Genomic DNA, 23,271 nt, shown 5'->3' with positions numbered 1-23,271 from the left:
AGGTTCCTTTGGATCACCTTGAAGCTCCCTCCAACTCCCTTGCTGTTTCCCAGCCTCCTGCAAGCGTCTGCACCGCTCCCCGCTTCCTACCCAGCTTCTCCTGGCTCCCGTCCTCAGGGGGCCATGTGGGGAAGGGTTGTGGATGGAAACAGCTTCTGCCTTCCCATGCCCCTTCCCCGACCTCCTTTGCTTTTCCGCTCAGCATTTCCTGCCTTTTGCCTCCTTCAGCTGCAAAATCAGGTCCTGATTCAGCATAGCAGAGCCCTGTGGAGTCAGCTGGGGATGGACGGACAGATGGAGGAGATGCATCTTCTCTCCTCATCTTTCCTATCCATCTTCCCATCCTGGGTCACCTCAGGCTGTGAAATGGGAGGCAAGTGTTTTTCAGGGAGCCATCCCCATCACACACTCAGCTTTGGTGCAGTCAGAATCATAGAATCACAGAATCATAGGATAGTTTTGGGTTGGAAGGGACCTCAAAGCCCATCCAGTTCCAACCCCCTGCCATGGGGAGGGACACTTCCCACTGGATCAGGCTGCTCAAGGCCCATCCAACCTGGCCTGGAACACCTCCAGGGATGGGGCAGCCACGGCTTCTCGGGCAACCTTGGCCAGTGTCTCACCACTCTTATGGTGAAGAAATTCTTCCTAATGTTTAGTCTAAACCTGCTCCTCTCCAGTTTATACCCATTGCCCCTTGTCCTATCACAAGCCCTTTTCACTAGCCCCTCCCAGCTTTCTTGTAGCCCCTTCAGGTACTGGAAGGTCACTATAAGATCTCCTCTGAGCCTTCTCTTCTCCAGGCTGAACAACCCCAACTCCCTCAGCCTGTCCTTGTATGGAAGGTGCTCCAACCCTCTGATCATCTTTGTAGCCTCCTCTGGACCCCTTCCAACAGCTCCATCTCCTTCTTACGCTGAGGATTCCAGAACTGGGAATTCCAGTTCCAGGCCAGGCACATTTTTATTGCCGTGCCTCACGCGCTCCCGCATCCAGCCAAGATCCTGGCACTGCCTGCCTGGAGCGTGCATTCCGCTCCTCCGTTCGCGTGCCTCCCGCCACTGCCTGGACTTGCCAGGCAGCCAGGAGCTGCCAGCACCCAAAGAACAAGCCCCTGGGCGTGGGGCAGGGCAGGGAGCATCCTGGCACATGCCCAGCACACCTCTGCCCTGGCTGCAGTCCCATTTGCAATGGGAGAAATCACCCAGTGCCATTGGAACTTTCCTGTTTTTACAGAATCAGAGAACTGCTTGGTTGGAAAAGACCTTTGAGATCATCAAGTCCCTGTCCACTACTATACCAGATCCCTGAGCACCTCTTAGAATCATAGAATAGTTTGGGTTGGAAGGGACCTTAATGATCATCTAGCTGGAATGATCGTTCCAGCCCCTAGCCATGTGCAGGGACACCTCCCACTGGATCAGGTTGCTCCAAGCCCCATCCAACCTGGCCTTGAACCCCTCCAGGGATGGGGCAGCCACCACTGCTCTGGGCAACTTGGACCAGGGCCTCCTCACCCTCATTGGTGAAGAATTCCTTCCTAATGTCTCATCTGTATCTTCCCCCTTCCAATTTAAAGCCATTCCCCCTCATCCTGTCATTCCAGGCCCTTGTAAAAAGCCCCTCCCCAGCTTTCCTGGAGCCCCTTTCAGCCCTGGAAGCTGCTCTAAAGTCTCCTCGGAGCCTTCTCTTCTCCAGGCTGAATAACTCCAACTCTCTCAGCCTGTCCTCAGAGCAGAGGTGCTCCAGCCCTTGGATCATCTCTGTGGCCTCCTCTGGACCCATTCCATCAGTTCCATCTCCTTCTTCTGTTGGGGATTCCAGAAATATACACAGGACTCCAGGTGGGGTCTCAGGAGAGAGGAGAACCCCCTCTCTTGACCTGCTGTTGCCTTGGACTCTCTTGTCCCATCCCTGTATTTTGCTCATCTTTTTGGTAGTGGTTTGTTTCGGCAAGCTTGGGAGAAGGCAGTGGGAGGCTGGCACAGGGTGGCTGTATCACACAGGCATTGCTATGGGCACCAGAACCACAAAACCCAGGAGCGAATATTAAATAAAATAATATTAAACCAGCTGAAAATTAAATAAAAGATTTGACTTTTATTTAAAATAAAATGGCATTTGTACATAGTCTTCAAACCACAGACTATAGCAACGCAACACTGGTTACTCCTCGGCGTTAGGTGGGGCAGGAGATGGCTCCCCGTTAGTGTTAATGCTGCGATGGCTTAACCAGCAGGGACATCCTGGCCCCACGTATCAGATACTAAGGGTGTTGAGGCACAGCTCTGAAATCCTACTAAACGTAGATAAAAATTTACCGGACTGAAACCAGGGGGTTTTTTTGTGTGTTTCTTGGTTTCTCCCCTTCCAGGCACTCTCTAGTTAATGCTGCTACACCAGCTCTACGCGATATTCTAGCAGGCTTGTGACACTAGTTAAAAAAACTGTACAATATTATAAAATTTGTGGGTTTTTTTTTTTACATTAGTTACACAAACTGTACTTCATAGACCTTTACTTCATATCGTAATGAAAAATGTTTGCATATCATAGGCAGAACAGTGACTATGCTGGTGAATACTAAACGTGTCGTAATACAATATGGTGTAAAAATAAAATAACATTAAAAAAAAAAGACAATATAAATGATTATCAAAAGTTAACAAATAAAACCAAGCTATAACAGACTAACAGAAGATCGCCTTCGAGGCCACAATGGTCGGCAGAGTCATGTCAGGCACCTGAAAGCAGTCCTGGTGGATGTAGTGTGAAAGGAGGGAGGGCAACTCTACCTACGGGGAGGGCGACTTCCGAACGGGACGAATGTACAGGATAAAAACACGAAGGAAAGAAAGAAAACACTCATGCATTAATCATGATAAATAGACTTCATATAGGCTAAGCCTTGGATGGCTTCACAAGAAGATGGCTTAGAGTTCTCATAGAAAATTGGCTACTTTAAATCAGTCAAATCTCACCCTGATCTGCCCATCGGTTCTGTATCCACTGGCAGAATCACCCGGCCCAGATACGGTCTTGTTATAGCGAATTAACAGAAGTGCTCATTAGTGCACACAGATTAACTGGTCTGGTAATGCAAAAACTTTCATGATAAAAAAAAAAAAGATACATTTCAAGCTTACTTTATTAAGCAGCATATTTCAAAGGACAGCTTTTTAAAGTTAAATATTAATATGGCCATGGGGTTTCCTCTTGGTGAACAGTACATGGGACTCACACCCAACCGCTGGTCAGTTTGTAGAACATCTCTTCGTCTAAACTCTCGTTCTGATCTTTCGCTCGCGTCGACAAGAAGATGTAGCCGCCGATGAACTCGTGCACCACTTTGCAATCCACCTCTGTGCAAATGAAGGACACCCGGACATCGTCGGCAAACTCCACTGTCACCTAGAGGGCAAAACCACAGGGGTGAGCCTCACTGGCGCCTTCCCAAAGGGGCTACATGGACACGCTCTTCCCTTCTTAATCATAGAATCATGGAATCATTAAGGTTGGAAAAGACTCTCAGCTCATCGAGTCCAACGTCAGCCCAACATCACCGTGCTGGCGAAACCACGTCCCTAAGTGCCACATCTACACATTTTCTTAACCCCTCCAAGGATGGAGACTCCACCACAGCCCTGGGCAGCATCTGCCGGAGCTTGAGAAACCTTTCAGTGAAGTAATGTTTCCTCATATCCAATTCAAACCCTCACTGGCACAACTTGAGACCATTTCCTCTCATCCTATTCCTTGTTACATGGGAGAAGAGACCAACACCACCTTTCTACAACCTCCTTTCTGGGAGTTGCAGAGTGATGAGGTCTCCCCTCAGCCTCCTCTTCTCCAGATGAAACAATCCCAGTTCCTTATCTTTTCTTTTGTGAAACCAGATGTCTTTTTCTGTTGCCCAAGCTAAAAAAAGCGATGAAAATGATGATTTGGACCTGATGATCCCTATGAGCCCATTCCATTTCGAGATATTCTGCGATCACTGTTAAAATGTTTAGATACAGAAATACCTTTTATTACTTTTTAAAATGAATTTTTTTAATTGAATCTTCTCTTTCTTTAAATTACCTTTATACCTTTTATTCTCCCCTGACTCAGAGATAATTACCCAGGGTGTTTGCACCTCTCGGCAGCGATTACATGACGACATCTTCCTCGCTTCAAGAGAAACAGGAGACTGGGCACAGACCTGCCAAGGGCTGGAATTTCTTTCCAGGTTTCCCTGCGAGTGTTTTCTGGTTTTATAAGTTGCAGTTTGCCCACAGAAATATTTTATGGGGCCTGGAGGAGCTCATTTTGAAGTGACTGAATAGACCGTCCAGTTATTGATGCCCCTGATGTTCCTGTTCTCCCGTCACTGACAGCTCGGTGGGAGGGAGGCAGATTCCCAGCGGAGTATCCAAGCTGAATAATTGGGATACTGGAGGTTGCCACTGGGTCAAAACAAAGCCACTGAGGCAGAGGGGAAGCTGAATGATCTCATCAGCAACTCCTAATGAGCTGCAAACCGCAGGAGAATGGCCCTCACGTATCCCTGACAATTTTCATCGGGCATTGTGCTGAAAAGGAGCACAAAAACATTGTGTATCCAAATGTACCAGTGGCATAAAAGCCCATCTCGGAGCCTGGTGAAGGCTCTGCTGTTGCACAGAAGTCAGAGCCACCAACATGATGGGACAGCTGGAGCACGTCTGCTACAAGGACAGCCTGAGAGAGTTGTGGTTGTTCAGCCTGGAGAAAAGAAGGCTCTGAGGAGACCTCACAGGAGCTTCCAGTGCTGAAAGGGGCTCCAGAAAAGCTGGAGAGGGACTTTTTACAAAGGCATAGAGTGATAGGATGAGGGGGAATGGCTTTAAATTGGAAGGGGGAAGATTTAGATTAGACATTAGGAAGAAATTCTTCACGATGAGGATGAGGAGGCCCTGGCCCAGGTTGCCCAGAGAAGCTGTGGCTGCCCCATCCCTGGGGGTGTTCCAGGCCAGGTTGGATGGGGCTTGGAGCAGCCTGATCCTGTGGGAGGTGTCCCTGCCCATGGCAGGGGGTTGGAACTGGATGGGCTTTGATGTCCCTTCCAATCCAAACCATTCAGCCATTCTGTGTACTGCAAATAAATGAATTTTGGTACGGATAAGGCTCAGTACATTTGTTACTGGTTAGTATCAATCCTGAGCATCAGTTCTGAAGTCTGATTTTCTTTACCTGCCTTTATAAGTTCAGAGACTGGAAAAAATCATTAGCATTAAGTGTGTAACTGGCTGCATTAAAGATTTGTTGCTTCTCTTCTTTTTAAGTCAGACTCAACTCCACCAGCTGTTAGGACAAGCTGTGCCAGATTCCAAAGAGAGTGGAAGAGGGGAGAGTGAAAAATATATAGAATCATTAGGGTTGGAAAAGACCTCTAAGATCATCCAGTCCAACCATCAGCCCAACACCACTGTGCCTGCTAAACCATGTCCAAAAGTGCCACATCTACACATTCTTTGAACACTGGCCCAGTATTTCACCACTCTTTCAGTACAGAAATTTTTCCTAATATCCAATCTAAACCTCCCCTGGCACAACTGGAGGCCGTTTCCTCTTGTCCTGTATTACAATGACGCAGCAGGACAGGACACACTTCAGAAATCAGCAGTGGGAAAACCTGACTTTCTAAAAGCTGACTTGGAAAGTGAACTTAAAAAACCCCGGAGCGCAGTGCCTGTCTCACAAACAATAGCTGGGGAAGCGGCCGAGGTGTAAAACACTGGCTCACCATTTTAATCTCCCAGTTCACGTTCCACTGCTTCATGTTGCTGAACCGCCAGGTTTTGACAGCGTCACCCGTGCTCGCATCCATCCGTATCAGCCGATTGTAGGCAATGCCAATCAGCTCCTCCTTCTTGCCCCCCTGGAACCTGCAATACGGGATTAATAATTGAGGATTCATCAGTGCATGTCCAAGATACGCAGTTACGCATGTTAAACTCAGCCGCTGAGTTATCTTATAAAACCAGCTTTATCAGTTAATGCAATTGATGCTTTTAATTCCAGTTCCCCCACAACTTCCCCAGGTAAGGATTTAATGTACTCCACGTATTGACTCATGAAATCCCTCCTGTTCTGCCCAGCAGACCCACCGACCTTGCAATGAAATGCGTGATGCCAAACTCCGGCAGCGACTGCCAAGCTTGAATAAACCGCATCTTTGCCTCGATGAGACTCATCTGAGCGACGTTCTGGTGGGCTTCCAGAATACGTGCTGTGATCTGCAGGCGGCGAGACACACCGGCTTTAGGCGAGGGGGTTCGTTAGTGTCATCCCGACCGACACGCAAACAGGTAACAACTCGCGAGGCATTTGGGAGCCAGCGTGGTTATGATCAACGCAGATCATCGATAATTTCTACCCTGAGGTCTTATTTCAGCTACAACTGCTCAAAGCCTGCGACCACAGCTGATAAAACACGGAGCTGCTTCTGCTTCGTGTCTCCAGACGTATAAAAGCAAATATAGATCTGAGCTGTCTGGAGGCAAAGAGCCACTCAGGCTCATTTAGTTTAAGACGCAGGATGTGAGCAAACAGCGGGGCAGATTGCTGGTGTACGGTTTCCAGTTTCGCAGCATAAATCACTGGGGACCATTATAAAAAACAAACAGGGCCCAAATTTCTCAGGGAGGGTGTAGGTTTTGTTAGTCTTTTCATTGCTGTTCTCTAAACCAAAGGGGTTCTAGACTATTTTATCTTACGTTTATCTTAATTTTATTGTTGCTGTCACTTACCAAGTCTCTTACATAGCCTGGCTGCAGATGGCAAGGCGAAAAAAAATAAGAAAAGGAGGCAGAAAGAAAAAAAAAAGCAATCAGAAATATGGCAACAAAGCAAAGAAAAAGTGTAAATTAACTGCAAACCAAAAGTTCAAGCCAAAAAAACCAAAACACATGCACAATTTCTTAGGCAGAAAAGCAGCTAAGGTGAACGTGAGGGAACAAGCAAGCAGAATTTTGTCCCTTGTGCTGGTCCTGCCCGAGAACCGGTGCGGTCCTGGATGGCCGGCATTGTGTAGAGAGGGTTTGGTCCTGAACTGGATTTGGTCCTGCTGGTGGATGAAGGGGAGAGCGAAGCTGCCAGCTCAGAGGAGAATCCATAGAATCACAGGACAGCCCGGGCTGTAAGGGACCTTAAAGCCCATCCAGTTCCAACGCCCCAGCGATGGGCAGGGACACCTCCCACTGGATCAGGCTGCCCAAAGCCCCATCCAACCTGGCCTTGAACACCTCCAGGGATGGGGCAGCCACAACTTCCCTGGGCAACCTGGGCCAGTGCCTCACCACTCTCATGGAGAAGAAATTGTTCCTTATGTCCAGTCTAAATCTGCCCCTCTCCAGTTCATACCCATTATGCCTGATCCTATCACCACATGCCTTTGTGAACAGCCGCTCCCCAGATTTCTTGTAGCCCCTTCGGGTACTGGAAGGTCGCTATAGGGTCTCCTCGGAGCCTTCTCTAGGCAGAACAACCCCAACTCTCTCAGCCTGCCCTCGTATGGAAGGTGCTTCAGCCCTTGGATCATTTTTGTAGCCTCCTCTGGACCTTTTCCGACAGTTCCATATCCTTATTATGCTGAGGATTCCAGAACTGGACACAGGACTCCAGATGAGGTCTCACAAGAGAGGAATAGAGGGGCAGAATCCCCTCCCTCGTCTTGCTGGCCACGCTGCTTTGGATGCAGCCCAGGACGTGGTTGGTTTCTGGACTGCGAGCACACTTTGCCGGCTCATGTCGAGCTTCTCGGTCCCCAGCACCCCAAGTCCTTCTCCTCAGGGCTGCTCTCAATCACATCATCCCCAGCCTGTATTGAAACCAGGGACTGGCCTGACCCAGGTGTAGGACCTAGCCCTTGGCCTTGTTGAACCTCATGTCCTCACCCTCCTCTCCATGTCTCTGCACAAACTCCAGCCTATTTACTCAGTAGGAAGCTCAGTAGCTCACTGTGAGCCGTCAGCTCAATAGCTTCTTTTATTTGAGATATGCAGAGAAATAACAGGGATGCTGCTCTGGGTAACAAGCGGCTGGAGGAGAGCATCAGCTGGAGCACACAGGGCAATATAGGGAGGATGCACTCCCCTTGCAAAGCAGCTGCATGCTGCTCTGACACCAACCCCCAGTACGGCACCTGAGAGCTGTGAACACATTTATTTTGGGGTTTGTTTTTTTCTTTCATTTAAGATTTGGCTCTCTCCAAACCCAACCTGCCAACCCTGCGCTGCTGCAACGGCACGTGGGGAACACCACCACCTGAGTGGCTCTGTGTGGGACCAAGTGCCTCTATAAATCCTCAACAAGGCCCACCGCCAATTCCCATTTCAGCACCGTTTGTGAGCTGCACAACCTCCTCCTCCTCCTCACCCCGTGCAGGGGCACAGAGGGACCCTCGTGGTCAAATTCCTTGCATTCCCGCAGCCTCCATCTCTCTGTGCCGGCAAACAGTCTCTGCTGCTGCAAGCTCTGCCTCTGGCCATGATGGAAAAGCCTAAATCTGCTCTTTATCTGATGTCTGTAAGGGACCCGGGGTTTGCATCGTGGCTGCTGGCCTTACACGGAGTGGTGTGAATGCTCGTGTTCATCCTCGTGGTTAGATGGAGGTTATTTTTATGAGGATACCTGCATGGTAAGCAAGTTCTGTGAGCTAATATTTTTCCAGGTGCCTCCATTTTTACCGAGTTCAAACCTAGAAGTTATAGATGTTAAAACGGTATATTTATGCAGCCTCTCCTCCATCCAAGTGGATATAAAGGCTTATTCAGGAGAATAATAAGGACTATATAAAATCTAACTCCACTGCCAGGAAATCATCGTGCTGTGCCAATAAAAAGTTCTATTTTTCCTGCTTCTCTGACTTGCAGTCGCCTTCTGGGTTCTGAGAAATCGTATCTAGCCACAGCCAGCCCAAAGCACACAGGCTGCAGAGCTACAGCTGAACGGTTAAGTCACCAAAAGGCCACGGAGCAATGCCTTCCTTATTTTCCCTTCTGTCCCGACATATAATTGCTTTCAGAAAGTCATGCATTTATTTCCAGTGCAGAACAGTTCAGCCCTGTCATGCACAGATCGAATGTAGCGTGGAGTTCAAGCACGAGTCACAGCAACTCAAAATGAAGCAATGTTTCAAGGATTGGTATTTGGAAGTAGTGGAGAAGCAAAGACAGAAAATATGCAAACCACATTACAGCCAAGTCTGGATAAAGCACTGCAAGCAACTGCAACTTTGCTGATCCTAAGGATTTCTGCACACTCTGTGAGAAGGAAAAGGTTTTAATCCCAGCACCGGGGACTGATTTTGTCTCATCGCTGCTGCATCTTGCCCATCCCTTGCTGCATTGTCGCTCGGTATCAGCAGGGGCAAACTCCATTCCCAAAATGTATTTTAAATAAATGTAAATACATTTTAAATGTAAATACATTTTAAATGTATTTAAAATACATGGTTCCGGCTGACGAGGCTGTGTACATGCACTGTCAGACAATATATGACATAGATAAGGGCGCGGGTGCCATCTCCAGGTGCTGGATCGAAACCACTGATTTCAGTCAGCATTTCATTTTAGTAACCATGTGCATCCGATTAAGTGACAGCATCCCAAACACGTCGTGTTAAACAGCCGCTACTACCGAAACGAGTGCACGGTCAGCCCAGTCCACACCAACACCGTGTTGGGAGAACGGGCGAGCACCTACCTGCTTGTTCTTGTACTTTTTCAGGTAGCGAGGAGAAACCAGACACTCGGGATTAATGTCGGTGTTGATTTGTTCCGGGATCAGCTGGGGGTCTGGGTTCAAATGCTGCATTTTCAGGAAGGAGAGGATGTTCTGCACTTCCATGCCGTAGGAGCTGTCGGCCATCGTCTTGCCCTTGGAGGCCAGGCGGCACGCGGCCATCCAGCTGGCGTACTGTGTCTCCTGCCCACCAAATCGGAGACGCAGACACACATCAGTACATTTTCTTATTTTTTTTCATTAACACCAGCTAAGTGGCACATCTGAACATGAGCTGATGGTAGGCAAAGGGCGAAGAGGTTGTTGGTCCAAGTGATAAACTTACGTTATCACAGCGAAGCCAGATTTCATTCATTCCCTCTGCCACCGGAATCAGAAGTTTGATGTTAAACTTCTGACCAGAGATGTTCACATCAGGGGTAACTTCACATCCTGCAATAAGGGAGCCAGTGTTTAACAAGGCTGTGAAGAAGGAAGCTTTAAAAAGGAGAAAAAATCCACCCCCAAAAAAAGAGAAGAAAAAGTAAAGTGTGTCTAACAGCATCTCGGTGCTGCTGAAGTTTCGCTCCACATCTCCGATGGGATCAATGCTCTACATAGTAGGGACAAAAACCGTGTCGGATGTCTCTTTATCCAAGCAATCGTAAAAAAGCAAGAAAGCAATGAAACCAAAGCTAACGTGTGCTTGCAGGATTCATCTGACAGCTCCTGCCTGGCCTCTCAGAAGGACCTGAGGGCTGGTCAGTACTCCATGACCCTGAAATGTTTGTGAAAGGATAAGAAAGGATGGCTGGATGGGTGCTGACTCTCACCCTGAAAGCCCTATATGTTATTTCATCCAGGAGCATCGCTGCTATAGTCAGTGATGAGGTGCGAACATCTCACTTTTGGTGTCTGGAAAGGACTGTGAGCGGTTGTATAAACACCAGGGGGTGATGAACTGACCCAGCCAAGTCAGCCTTGGGCACTGCTTCAACACCGCCTCCGAGATTTTTTACAAGTGTCGTCACAGCAGATATGTCAGAAGCTCCCAAAAAGGTCCTGCAGGCTGGGCTTCGCTCTGAATGCAGCCCGAGGTCGCTTGGCATCAATCACATCTGCTCCTGCCTCCATAGGGAAAAAAAACGAGCTCTCTGCAGTTCGGTGGCTGAGATGGAATGTTAAACTTGACATAAGAAAGGCCAGCAGCTGCAGGAATTTAAAAACTCATGTGCAAGGCTTGCAGGGAACGCCTGAGCGAGGCTGCTCAGAAACAGCACCAGGGAGAGGAGGAAAATAATTAAAGGCAGTGAAGGAAGAGAATGGTCTGTTCTGTCCGGCTCAAACTTATTCTCTGCCGTTCTAATTTGATTCTTTTGGATAGTCATCAACAAAAAGGAGGACAGCTAGTTGTCTCCTCATGGTACTGGGAAGCTGGTGGCCTTGGAGTCACATGTACCACATCTTCACTTTCTGGAAGTCCAAGCGCATGCCATGCTATCAAACCCAGCCACTCTCATTCCTTTAAATGTATTTATCCAACCCAAGGATGGCATGCCAAGGAGATAATTATGGAATCATTAAGGTTGGAAAAGACCTCTAAGCTCATCCAGTCCAACTGTCAGCCCAACATCACCGTGCCTACAAAACCATGTCCCCAAGTGCCATGTCTACACGCTTTCTGAAGACCTCAAGGGATGGTAACTCCACCACTGCCCTGGGCAGCCTCTGCCAGTGCTTCACGACTCTTTCAGTGAAGAAATCTTTCCCAATACCAAATCTGAACTTCCCTCTGTGCAACTTCAGGCCATTTCCTCTCGTCCTATCACTTGTTATTGGGAGAAGAGCCCAACACCTTTCCAGGAGCTGCAGAGAGCGACAAGGTCTCCCCTCAGCCTCCTCTTCTCCAGGCTAAATAGCCCCAGGTCCCTCAGCTGCTCCCAGAATCCTTGTTCTCCAGACTCTTCCCCAGCTCTGTTCTCTTCTCTGGATGCACTCCAGCCCCTCAATGTCTCTCTTGTATTGAGAGGCAGTAGGAAAGATGCAGGAGGAAAACAAGAGGCAAAAGGAGCAGCCTATTACTGTCATAAAATCCAACTGCACTTGTGCTTCTCTTACCTCTCAGGTTCATCTGGTGTGCAGGAGTCCCGTTGGATTCCTCTCTGCTTTTATAGCAGGAAATGGAGGTATCTTTGAAGGTGCACCAATACGGCTTGTAGCCTTTCAACGTCAGCTTCTTGGGCCTGCCAGACAGATTGAGGGACATCACATTTGGTTTAAGCTTCTAAACCAAGGTGCTATACCAGGAAACTCATTTCACCCTTGAAAACTAGGGGTCAGCAGCGTAGGGGATGTCCGCCCTCCAGACAGGCTGGAAGCTCAGCCACCACTCACCATCCCTTCACTGCCATGTTGGGTCAAGAAATCAAGCTGCAATTGCAAATTTGGATTCTTCAATCCCATGGAGGTCTTGTTCATTTGAGGCAAAGTGGGGGCAGGAGGAAAACTGTATTTTGAAAACAGCCTTGTCTGTGACCTGCTGCAAAATCTGCCTCTTCACCTCTCCCATGTTAAACTGGAACCACTCTGCTCAAGCTCCAGAAGGAAGTGGTACATCTAAAAGACTTGTCTTTCAAGCCCAAGGTCCTTAAGTCAAGTTCAGCTCCTTCCCATGGAAAACATGGATCCTGCCCGACTCTGCAGAAGCAGCAATGGCCCTGGCAAGCCCACAGCAAAGGGAAGCACCATGTGGCACAGTGGTACCCTGATCCTGCTCATCCCATCATGCGCCCGGGACCTTCATAGAGCCTCTTAATCCCTTGATTTCTAAATCTCACTCCCAGGCTGCATCTGCAGTTCCTCACTGCAATGCATTTCTTGCATCCGCAGCCCAGAAATAGTTACTCAACCTTCACCTGCAGGGATCAAACATGGGATGGACACAATTGCTCATCCTTGGGGCTCTGTATTTCCAAGCGAAAGCGTGCTGGGAGCTGCCCGGGGTGTATGGCTCAGGAGCAAATCAGGGAGGCAGGGGAGAAACACGGCGCCTGCCTGAACTCCACTTCTCCTCACCTCTGATGGACATCTGAGCTCGGGGCAGCTGCTGCCTCCTCCTGCCTTGACTGGTTTTGCTCCTCCTAAATCCCTGGCACTCACATCCCTGCCCTGGGGAAACTTTACAACCACAGTTTCCTTTGAAAGCTGCCTCCCACTACAGAGCAGGTCACCAACCTCCAGCCAAGCCACGCTACACGTGCAGGATTTTCCATCCTCCACTTGGCCTCCTTCTCTAAAGATGTTTTTAATACTTTTATACTGTCTTGAGGTGTTTTTTGGGGAATTCTCTAAATTGCAGGCGAGGCATTTTGGCTGGCATGGGCAGTAACCCAGCTGGCAGAGGGGAGAGGGAAACATCTCGAGTCTCTGCAACAACCCCAGGCACATACGGGGACACATATATAGGACATATATAATACATAAGGTACACCAGGGATATATATTGCAGCTTCATACAATCATAGTATGGTTTGGGTTGGAAGAGACCTTAAAGCCCATCCAGTTCCAACCCCCTGCCACGGACAGACACCTCCCACTGGATCAGGGGCTCCAAGCCCCATCCAACCTGGCCTTGAACACCTCCAGGGATGGGGCAGCCACCACTGCTCTGGGCAACCTGGGCCAGGGCCTCCCCACCCTCACTACAAAACATTTCTTCTCAAGATCTCATCTCAATCTCCTGTCTTGCAGCTTAAAACCATTCCCCCCTTGTCTTCTCCCTGCACTCCCTGATCAAGAGCCCCTCCCCAGAATTCCTGGAGCCCCTTCAGTATTGGAAGATGCTCTATGGTCTCCCTAGAGCCTTTTCTTCTCCAGGCTGAACAACCCCAGCTTCTCTCCGAGATTACATGAAGCACATCCAAAACTGGGCCAGTTCCTAACATGCCATCATTTACGTTGGGTTTCTGGCAGTAAAATACCACCTGGCTCTCATTTTCAGGAGCAAATGACAATTCTGTGTGTCACCATCGTGGCAGGACCACTTTAAATCCCAGCTCTGGAGTTCGGAGCTGCACCAGGTGAGGGGCTGGAACTGGCAGCTGCTCCATCTCCTGCCCCATCAACTGGTTCTCCAATTTGCAAGCAATTAGCTCCCCATGTTGTGCCTAATTTTACTGGCAAATAAGCACATCAAAGGAACGAGCAAGGGGTTTGTTTGTTTGTTTGTTCAGGAGGGGAAAAACCACCCACTCAGATGCAGGGCACAGCCTGCAGCCCTGAAAGTTTGCCCCAATTAAGACCGACCACAAACCCAGATGGACATGGAGACCTTATTAATTTGCCTTCAGAGCAGAAGAAAGAGTTTTTCAGAGCAGAAGTGGCACGTTCTGGCTCCAGAACCGAACAATTAATAAAATAAAGGCTTGTTCCCAAACTAATTCGCTGCTTACGGCTTTCCTTCTATATTCTATAGCTGTGAAATCTCATCATTGTTTCCAGTTTCCAGAACTTTCACTGTAACCCTCGCCTCAGCAGGCAATAAATTGCAAAAGACGGTTGCGGCTGCCAAAATGTTACTCAAAAGTCCAGACGCTGCCATTCCCGGTTTCCACGTACCACTATCCAAATCAAAGCAAAATCAAAAACCTCTAAATCCCGAGTGAGCTGGAAGAGGAGCAGAGTCAGCTTAACCTGCTCCTTTTAGCAACCAGAGAGCAGACAGACTGCGATCCTGGCTGTTTAGAATTCCTCCAGCCTCCTGCAAACCAGGAGAAGTATTTGAGCAAGGTTTGTATGTTTTATTCCTGATATTAGGATGGCTTGATTATCTCCTGGACATTAATTGTAATAGGAGAAATATCCCAGCACACGCTGCTGGCTATGGGATGCAGCAAGTTCTCCTGCAGGGATGCGTACCTGAAGGGATGGTGGTAGTGGGAAAACACTCCGAGTTCTGTGTTTAAGGACTCATCAGTATTGAATACTTTCAATACCGTGAAATACATTATGGGATAAAGAAGTAAATGTGTTAATAGCAAGAGAGCGCAGATGCTCTGAGCTGTGGTATTACACAGCGGTTGCTGGAGATAACATAGCACAGCAAGATTTTAATGCCAGGAGATTAAAAAAAAAACGGATATTAGGTGGTAGGACCATTAATTATTCATAGACATTACCAGTTTCACAAGCACCTCTTCCCATCAGCACTTACTTGAAGACTTTAATATAGTCGGCGAGCTCTGGGATGGAAGTGATGTCACCCTGAAAGAAAAAAAGATTATCCGATTCACCCGCTTGCCTGAGTGGAGTCGGGCTGGTGGGTCTGAGGGAAGGGATGCTGTGCAGGGGACGAAGCTGGTGGCAGCTTCAGCAGCCAACACTGGGTGCTCAGGGCTCAGAAAGTGCTCCTGAGAAAGCCCCATCCAGAAGCAGAGAAAAATCTATGGCACAGAAGAGCTGCTTGGAAACCAGAGGACAAGGTTTTGTTTTCACTTGAGGAATTCCTGCTGCTGCTGGAGCCAATTCCCACCCGTGAGGTCACCAGCGGTCACATCGGTTCATGTTCACACTGGGATTTTTCTCCTCCCTTTTTATTTCCTTCGGCTCCAAACAAAAGGAAAAGATGCTGCTCTGCAGCTCCACAGGGTTTTCCGACAATCTAGAAAGGCTTTTTCCTCCCCGCTTTTTTAATATTGAGTTTATCTTCATATTTTAGATGAGTAAAAACATACCAGGTGGCACTTTTGATTCCCATGAGCTCAAACTAAAGGGTTTTTGAAGGGCAGAAAAAGTAAAGACTAATCCAACAGCTTCCAGTAGCAACAGTTTACTTTCCCTCTGCAATGAGCAATGTTGTTTATAGATACCACAGGAAAAAATGTGGAATCTAAACAAACAATCCAGTAATTGCCCATTATCCATATTCAATTACTCGAATGCATCTGGAAATGGCCACTGCTAGCAACTCCTACGGAAAGGGATGGAGCTTCTTGATGAATCATTGTCATTTTTACTGCTATCTGGCAGGGACTGTTCCTTAGCACTGGGCTTTAAATCAGGTTTTGCAAAGGGATCGTGAAAGATCTCCTGGTGATACAAACTTGTCACTATTTCTGTCGCAGCGTTGCTCTCCCTGCGACGACTGATTAATGTTGTAAACCTTTGCCGTTATTAAAGGTAGCAAAGCAGGCTAAGTATGGATGTTAACTTCAAAAAGACACTCTGCAAAGACTTGAAGGGTAAAAAATACATGAAGGGTAAGAATAGAAAATTTCAGGGATTTTAGGGTTTTAAAGAACTTAAAGAACTTAAATTTATACTCAAGAGATTGTATAAATGTGCAAAACACCTGGGAAAGCCACGCTGTGCCAAGCCTGAGCAGACTGACTCCTCCTTCTGCAGTTCAGTTTTTTGGGCTTTACATTTTTAAAGGTGGAAAACCAGTGTTAAAACAGCCTAGCTGCAAAAAAATTAAATCCTCTGTACTATAGCTCGCTCCAGGCTAGCATCCAGTCTAATAAAAACTGGGTTTCATCAGCATAACTTATTTCTGAAGATCATGGCAGCTGTTTTAGGCGCTGTCAAACTTTGCCATGAATCAGAAACGGTGGAAGAGAAACTTCAGCGTGAAGAATGCAGTGTTTTGGAAAGTCTGTAGTGGGAGCAGAAAATAAATGAATTTTATTTGAGTTTTCCATTATTTCATCAGAAAGGTGGCGTAGTGCAGGGGTCCTTAGTGCCAGCAGGAAAAATGCGTTATTGCACTTGATTGCGGCAAGAAAATCATAGAATCATAGAATGGCTTGGTTTGGAAGGGACCTTAAAGATCACCTAATTCCAACCCCCCTGCCATGGGCAGGGACACCTCCCACTGGATCAGGTTGCTCCAAGCCCCATCCAACCTGGCCTTGAACACCTCCAGGGATGGGGCAGCCACAGCTTCCCTGGGCAACCTGTTCCCAGGGTCTGTGTTCTGTATTGCTGCATTGGGCTGTGGGCATCTTTCTCACAGGAAAAAAAAAAAAGGAGAGGAAGGAAATAAAAAGGTTGGATGCCTGCAAAAATTCCCATCTCAGGATGATTATTCCTGTCTTTGTGCGAGGTGAGGAAGGGACGCGCGAGCCACCCTGCTGCTGTGTACCTGCAACCCTTACCAGGATGGTTGACGTTTTGCCACCCTCCAAAGTGATTTCCAGATCCGAGAGAGCAGCATCCACCTCATCCACCTCCTTGTCGCTGTTGTTCAGGTGGTTTTCCGAGGACATGATGGACAGCTTATTGATGTGGTACTGAAAGGCAAGGCACAGCATTTCACCGGGATGCTCCTGCGATCTGTTGGATGCCGCAGGCCTGTCCTGGCACAGTCACCGTGCTTGGGAAGTGGAGTGGAAAGCCAGAGCCGTACCCTCCACAGGAGCAGAGCCTGACAAGTGCTGAGACCTGAGAGCAGTCAAGCCAGGAATGACCAGCTTGGCTGCGTTCAGTCTAAGGAGTCAGTGGTACGAAACCTGAAGGACCACTCCGGACCACACAGGGAGAACAGCTACTCTTTTCACAGCAGCACAGACTGGTTGAGGTTGGAAAGGATCTCTAGAAGTCACCTGGTCCTACCTCCTGCTCAAGCAGGGCCACCTACAGATGTTGCTCAGGACCATGTCCAGCTGGCTTTTGAGTATCTCCAAGGATGGAGATGCCACAATCTCTCTGGGCAACCTGTGACAATGCTCAGTTCCTCATGGTAAAGAAGTGTTTCCTGATGTTCAGAGGGACCCTCCCTCCTCTGTTTCAAGTTGGGCCCATTGCCTCTGGTGCTGTCACTGGGCACCACTGAGGAGCACCTGGCTCCATCTCCTTTAGAGCCTCCCATAAGGTGTTTACTTATATTAACAAGATCCTTCTGAGCCTCCTCTTCTCCAGGCTGAACAGTCCCAGCTCCCTCAGCCTTTCCTCAAAGGAGAGATGCTTCAGGACCTTCCTCATCCTTGTAGCTCTCTGCTGGATTCTCTCCAGCATGTCCATACCTTTCTTGCAGTGAGGAGCCCGAAACTGGACCCAGTACTGCAGGTGTTGCCTCACCAGTGTTGAGCAGAGAGGAATGATCACCTCCCTCGACCTGCTGGCTGTGCTTTGCCCAGTGGAGCCCAGGACATCATTCGCCTTCTTTCAATGCATGGGCACGTTGCTGGCTCACGTTCAACATGGTGTCCACCAGCAACCGCATCTCCTTTTCTAACAAGCTGCTTCCCAGTGAATATACTGATATATCCCAGCATATACTGGTGCCTGCGGTTGCTCCTTCCCAGGAGAAAGACTTTGCCCTTGTTCACGTTCAACTTAAAAACAATGAAGGACTTTGCCCTTCTCCTTGATGAACTTCACGAGGTTCTTCTTGGCCCATTTCTCCAGCCTGCTGAGGTCCCTCTGGATGGCAGCACGGCCCTCTGGCACATCAGCCACACTTCCCAATTCAGGAGGATGCATTACATCTGTTTCTACTCCAGAAAACCAAAACATCCATAAAATCTCACCCAAAGGACCACGCCCAATCCATTCTGGACTGCTCAGAGGGGTTAAACCGAGCCTTTATAGTTCTGTTTTCACTTCTTGTTTTCCTGGGAGAGGCCCCAGGAGCACCGAGCCCTGCTCTTGATGGGGACATTCCTGCATCCTACACCGACGAGGTGTGCCAGACCACACGTAGTAAATGGCCTGCCATCCTTTTTACAGAAGTCAATAGCAGGTGTAGTATTTATGCCAAATCATGCCGGGTATTTCATACAACAGATAAATAAATAGTTCTAGGAAACCCACAGATTATCACCAGCTGTCTGAGGGGCAGCATGCCAGAAACGCACAGTTCAATAACCCACCGTACTTACTGGTTTTTTTTTTCACAAGGGCAAAAAGAAACATTAAGATAGACATAAACATGTTTGGTAAAAGAAGGCCAAGCTCCTTTTCATGAGAAGTAATCAGCAGCAAGTATTTAAATTAGCTAACAAGCCTGAGTGAGGATTAGGAGACGGGAAATGATCCAACTTCTACCAGCACAAGAAGTCCACGCTCCCACTGAAGACGAGGTGAGGCTTAAAACACCACTTACAGCTGATTTTACTTATCGTATTAACCAATGTTCATCAACAGGGAAGTCTGCGACACTACAAAATCAAGTTTAACCAAAACCGTAAGCATCTTGGGCTGTCTCCTACCTGCAGCGCTGCGAACATCATCATTTCTTCCTCCGTGCACTCGATCTCCTCCAGCAGAATAGCCCATTTGGACTGCTCGTACAGCTGGTTGATCCTGATCGCGTCGTACTAGGGCACAGCGCAAAAACACGCACTGTTTGTCAAAGGGACGAGCACAGTTCAAGACAAACCACTTCATCTTTTGTTTCAATGCAACGCTTCAATCCGAGACTAAGAAACCTCTGTCACCAAAGCGGAGTGGCTCTAAGCAACCCTTTGAGCATCTCTAGCAACATTCAAGCATTAGCAAACCGCTACGTGCGGAGCACACAAACCCTTGATGCCTGCACAACCAGTTGTCAAACTGATGGAGGATTTACCAACACAAAAACACATTAAACATACAGGCATCCTTTGCTCAAAGCCTCTGCCTGCAAGATGCAAGTGAAATAAATAGCTCTGTACCTTTGGATTCAGGTCAAAAAAGCTGTAGTACTTGAACCGGAGCAGCAAAGCTTCATTTTCTTTCACCTCTTGCTCCATAAGTGATCGGGATGAATCGAGCCATCTGTAAATTGTCAACATGGGATAACACATGCAAAAAGCTCCAGCGAGGTTGCGGTGACACTTTCAAGAATGCAATTTAAAACTGCATATTGAAAAAAAAAAAATGGGGAAAAAAGAACTAGAAAAGAGCAGAAAACTCTACTCACCCTTGGTTGATTTTGGCTTTATCGAGCAGCGCCTGTGGCTTGTACATTTTTGCTAAGGACTCTGGGGAGGTGACGGGCTGGCTCACGGCCAGGATGCCCGGGTTCCCCTCTGACAAGGCGCTGTCACCGAACCAGGCTGAGGTGGGTGACAAGGGGCTGCCGTCGTGAGCGTCGTAGGTTGGCGTCATCGTTTTGCTATACAGTCCTGGGCTTGAATATATGTTTCCTACCGGCAAGAGGAATACAAGCTGGGAGTTAGCTCATGGCCAAGCCCTGCCTGCTCCCAACCAAGCCAACTCAGACACAAACCCGCAGCCAGCGGATGAAAAACCTTCCCTTTTTTTTTTTACCATCTTTTTTTTTCCACGATGGGAAAACACTGTGCTGCTTGTTCTCCCATGAAAAGCTGCCCCTTTCTGTCAGCTCTCTTCTGAGAGCCAAACCGATGGAAAACTCATTCCAGCCCAAATCCACTGGAAAAGGCACAGGTCTCCCACACTGGGAAACTCCTGCCCTCTGCGTTTCTGCGGCACCTGGGACACGAATGGCCCCCAACTTACCGGTATTACCTGTTGCTTAAAGATTTTGGAAGTCAAAAGTTTTTTAGAGGAGCAGGAAAATAAATTAAGGGTGCAGTAAAAAGGCCAGAGGCAGAACGCCAAAGTCCTACTGAGGTGGAGCTCACCTTTGACGGGGCCGATGTAAAGAATATCGGTGCCTATGGAGAGGGAAAGAAAGGAGGGAAGTGAGAAGGCGAGAGAAAGTCACTGGGAGAGTAGGAAAGGAGAGAAGCCGGACATGGGCATTTTTGGAAGACAGCAGAATAGCAGAGGTGAGGTTTAATCACCCAAAGGGAGTGTTTGCAGCAGCACCGGTGGACTTGGCAGGCAAAGAAACTCAAGTGACTCCACAGTTATCTTATTCACGTTACAAGAAACAGCCTGGCACAGAAACACGGCATCTCACGGATGGAAAAGCTTGCTGAGACGGCCAAATGATTTGGTATTAATATGCTGAGCAAGTGGTGCGATTTGGTGCAAAACTGTTCCCGAAGCACCCATCACTCCCAGGCCTTTTAAAGCTTCACAGCTCGTACCGACTCAAAGCAGACGAACCCCCCCCTTTAAAATTGCCATTTTGAAGAGAAGAAAGAAGACCCAGCTTGGTATCTCATACCCCAAACCAGCTGAGAGCTACATAGTCCCTATTTATCTCACGGGAATACTGATTTTTATGTTAAGAACATAAAATAGGGATTTTCAAAATACAGGAGGTTCAACAACTGTATCCTAATGTCAGTAATTCCACTGTGTAGGTACATCAGGCAACAAGCTCCGCATCATTTACTGGGCTTAAATCTGACCAATAGTACCTAAAAGGGCCAATAACTGGCCTTTTTTGGGAAAGAATTGTGTCCTTTTTAAATGAGAACCTGTTCAGACGTGCAAGCCAAGGCACCCAAACTCCCCCTCAAAGAGCACGGTGAAGGGTGGCGAAGGGGTGCGTGGCAGGGCTGAGATGCCAGAAGCAAGGTCTTCTATGTCACCTCCTGCCCTGAACCACCCGCTCGGGCCAACCTCCAGCTCCTCACACCAAACAATCCTTCCTCCCTGAGTGACAGACAGCTGAACAAGACATCTGGAAAAGTCTAAGATCAAAACAATAGAAAAACCTTTCCAAATTCTCATTTTTTGGTGATGGGTATCTCAAGGAGCAGCAAGAATGGTTTGAATCATCAACATCAAACCAGTGACAGCCAACACCTTGGTTAGGAAACTTAAAATAATATAGAAACGTGATCATAAACTACCTGTGAGGATGGACTACATAAGTGAAAACCATCAAACAAGAAAACCACCAGGACACCTTTAATGTTCCTGCTACTTTTTCTGGCATCCCAGTCTGGATTAATGATCTGCGGGACAAGTAAGCACTGTGGGTACTTGCCATCAACAGACCCAGCAAACAAGGTATGAGCAGCAGAAATGGTCAAGGGATGGAGACAGCCACCTTCAAGCTTCACACCTTCAAGGAGAAGGCCAGGGGTGACTTGCAAGGTACTTATACTTTTGGAGCTGGACTCGATGATCCTTATGGTCCCTTCCAACTTGAGATATTCTTAGATTCTATGATTATAAATGCAGTAGGAACATGCTCTGCTGTTAAGCTGGAGCAGAGCAGTTCAACAAGAACCAGCAATAAACCACCATCGCCATCAATAAACTGCATCCCAAAAGATGCTCTTGCCTCTTCCCCACCTGCTCTTTCGGCAGGCCAGCAGACAGGGCTGAGCATTAACTGGATCAACAAAACCAAATCCCACTTCTTGTGCCAAATCAGGCAGGTTCTCCCATGCACATCCTCTGTCTGAGTGGCTGCTCCAGAGAAGCAAAGCTTCCCCTTGGATGTTCTCATCACCAAATGTCTGAAACGTCTCAAAAGAAGCTTCCCTTAAAAAATTTGCCAGACGCAGGCAATGTCATGGAAAGTTCCAGCTGAAATAGCCCTAAGTTTGGCCAACTAAACAAGTGAACTCAAGTCTTCTAATGGAAAATGTTGGGCAACTTTTCCTGTGGGTGTATTGACAGCTCTGACTCCTGTGATTTCAATGGTTTCACTGCCAGGTACAGGGTGCCCAGTGACAAACACGCCAGTTACGTCGACAGGCACTGGAATAAGCAGATCCCAGGATATTAACTCAGAATTCACAAAAACTAATGTTGGGACAAAGCTAGAAACAGCTGATTCTGGTTACAAACATGACTTCCAACCAAACATGGCAGGTAGCTGCAGTAATTAAACCTGCAGTAAAAGTAATTCCATTCAAAAGGAAAGCAAATCCAGCGAGACAGTTCCAAATCCAATAAATAATTAAAATAAAAACCTGTCTTTTGCGTACATTTTCCCCAAAGCAGGCCAAGTATTTCCTATTAATCTAATGGAGATGCTCTCCGTGAACACTCACTTTTGGGAAGGCTAATTACAGACTTTCAAGATGAAAATGCCAAATGAAAATGAAAATTGACTGGAGCCTGGCCTGATGCAGGGAAAAGTCCCTGAGCCAGGAGTGGGAGAAGATTAGCCCAGAAGTATTTTTAAGTAATAGAGAGGAGAAAGAGTGAGACCAGAGCAAAAGAAAGATTATTTTTCCCTTGCTACAACCCCATGTTGATGCTTTGCTACAGAGCCTGTGGTGCCCATTAATTTGGGAGGGCAGCTCCAGGGCATCGTTGCACTCACTCATGTTCTGTGCAGCCAAAACCTTCCTGTTTGCAACCCCGGAGCCACCAGTGGCATCAACCACACCGCCTGACCTTCAGTTAATTTAATACCGATTAATCCAAGGGGTGGAAGCCCCATCCCTGGAGGTGTTCAAGGCCAGTCTGGACAGGGCTTGGAGCAACCTGATCCAGTGGGAGGTGTCCCTGCCCATGAGTTGGAACTGGATCGGCTTTAAGATGCCTTCCAACCCAAACCATTCTACGATTCTATGGTTCTAATAGAATTTTACTGAATTCCAAGATATTTTTTCTAATAAAAGCTGCCCTGCTTCCCTCTCATCACTGGATTTACAACCAAGAGCTCTGGCAGCCAGACATGTCTCACCTGCCCAGCAGGGCCCA

At 47.8% G+C, this 23,271-nt stretch overlaps 1 protein-coding gene across 5 annotated transcripts in view; it reads right to left on the bottom strand.

Annotated features, from left to right (window-relative positions):
• Positions 1 to 2,074: 2,074 nt before the first annotated feature.
• FERMT2 (FERM domain containing kindlin 2) overlaps positions 2,075 to 23,271 on the bottom strand; it is a 59,917-nt gene continuing 38,720 nt past the window's right edge. For 2 of the 5 annotated variants that reach the window (XM_054066828.1, XM_054066826.1), the window contains 13 exons: positions 20,334 to 20,366; positions 19,649 to 19,874; positions 19,401 to 19,503; positions 18,957 to 19,064; positions 16,902 to 17,036; positions 14,960 to 15,009; positions 11,866 to 11,990; positions 10,094 to 10,200; positions 9,730 to 9,951; positions 6,774 to 6,794; positions 6,136 to 6,260; positions 5,768 to 5,909; positions 2,075 to 3,411 (listed from right to left, as the gene is read on the bottom strand). In XM_054066828.1, the coding sequence (XP_053922803.1) occupies positions 3,238 to 3,411; positions 5,768 to 5,909; positions 6,136 to 6,260; positions 6,774 to 6,794; positions 9,730 to 9,951; positions 10,094 to 10,200; positions 11,866 to 11,990; positions 14,960 to 15,009; positions 16,902 to 17,036; positions 18,957 to 19,064; positions 19,401 to 19,503; positions 19,649 to 19,874; positions 20,334 to 20,366 (1,571 nt within the window). In that variant the 3' untranslated portion in view covers positions 2,075 to 3,237. The remainder of the gene's footprint in view (positions 3,412 to 5,767; positions 5,910 to 6,135; positions 6,261 to 6,773; positions 6,795 to 9,729; positions 9,952 to 10,093; positions 10,201 to 11,865; positions 11,991 to 14,959; positions 15,010 to 16,901; positions 17,037 to 18,956; positions 19,065 to 19,400; positions 19,504 to 19,648; positions 19,875 to 20,333; positions 20,367 to 23,271) is intronic. The other 3 variants (XM_054066827.1, XM_009558788.2, XM_009558789.2) reach the window with 3 other exon arrangements.

Source organism: Cuculus canorus, chromosome 5, assembly GCF_017976375.1.
Source record: "Cuculus canorus isolate bCucCan1 chromosome 5, bCucCan1.pri, whole genome shotgun sequence".
In the NCBI taxonomy this organism is placed as follows: domain Eukaryota; kingdom Metazoa; phylum Chordata; class Aves; order Cuculiformes; family Cuculidae; genus Cuculus; species Cuculus canorus.
This window is presented reverse-complemented; position numbering and strand designations above follow the sequence as displayed.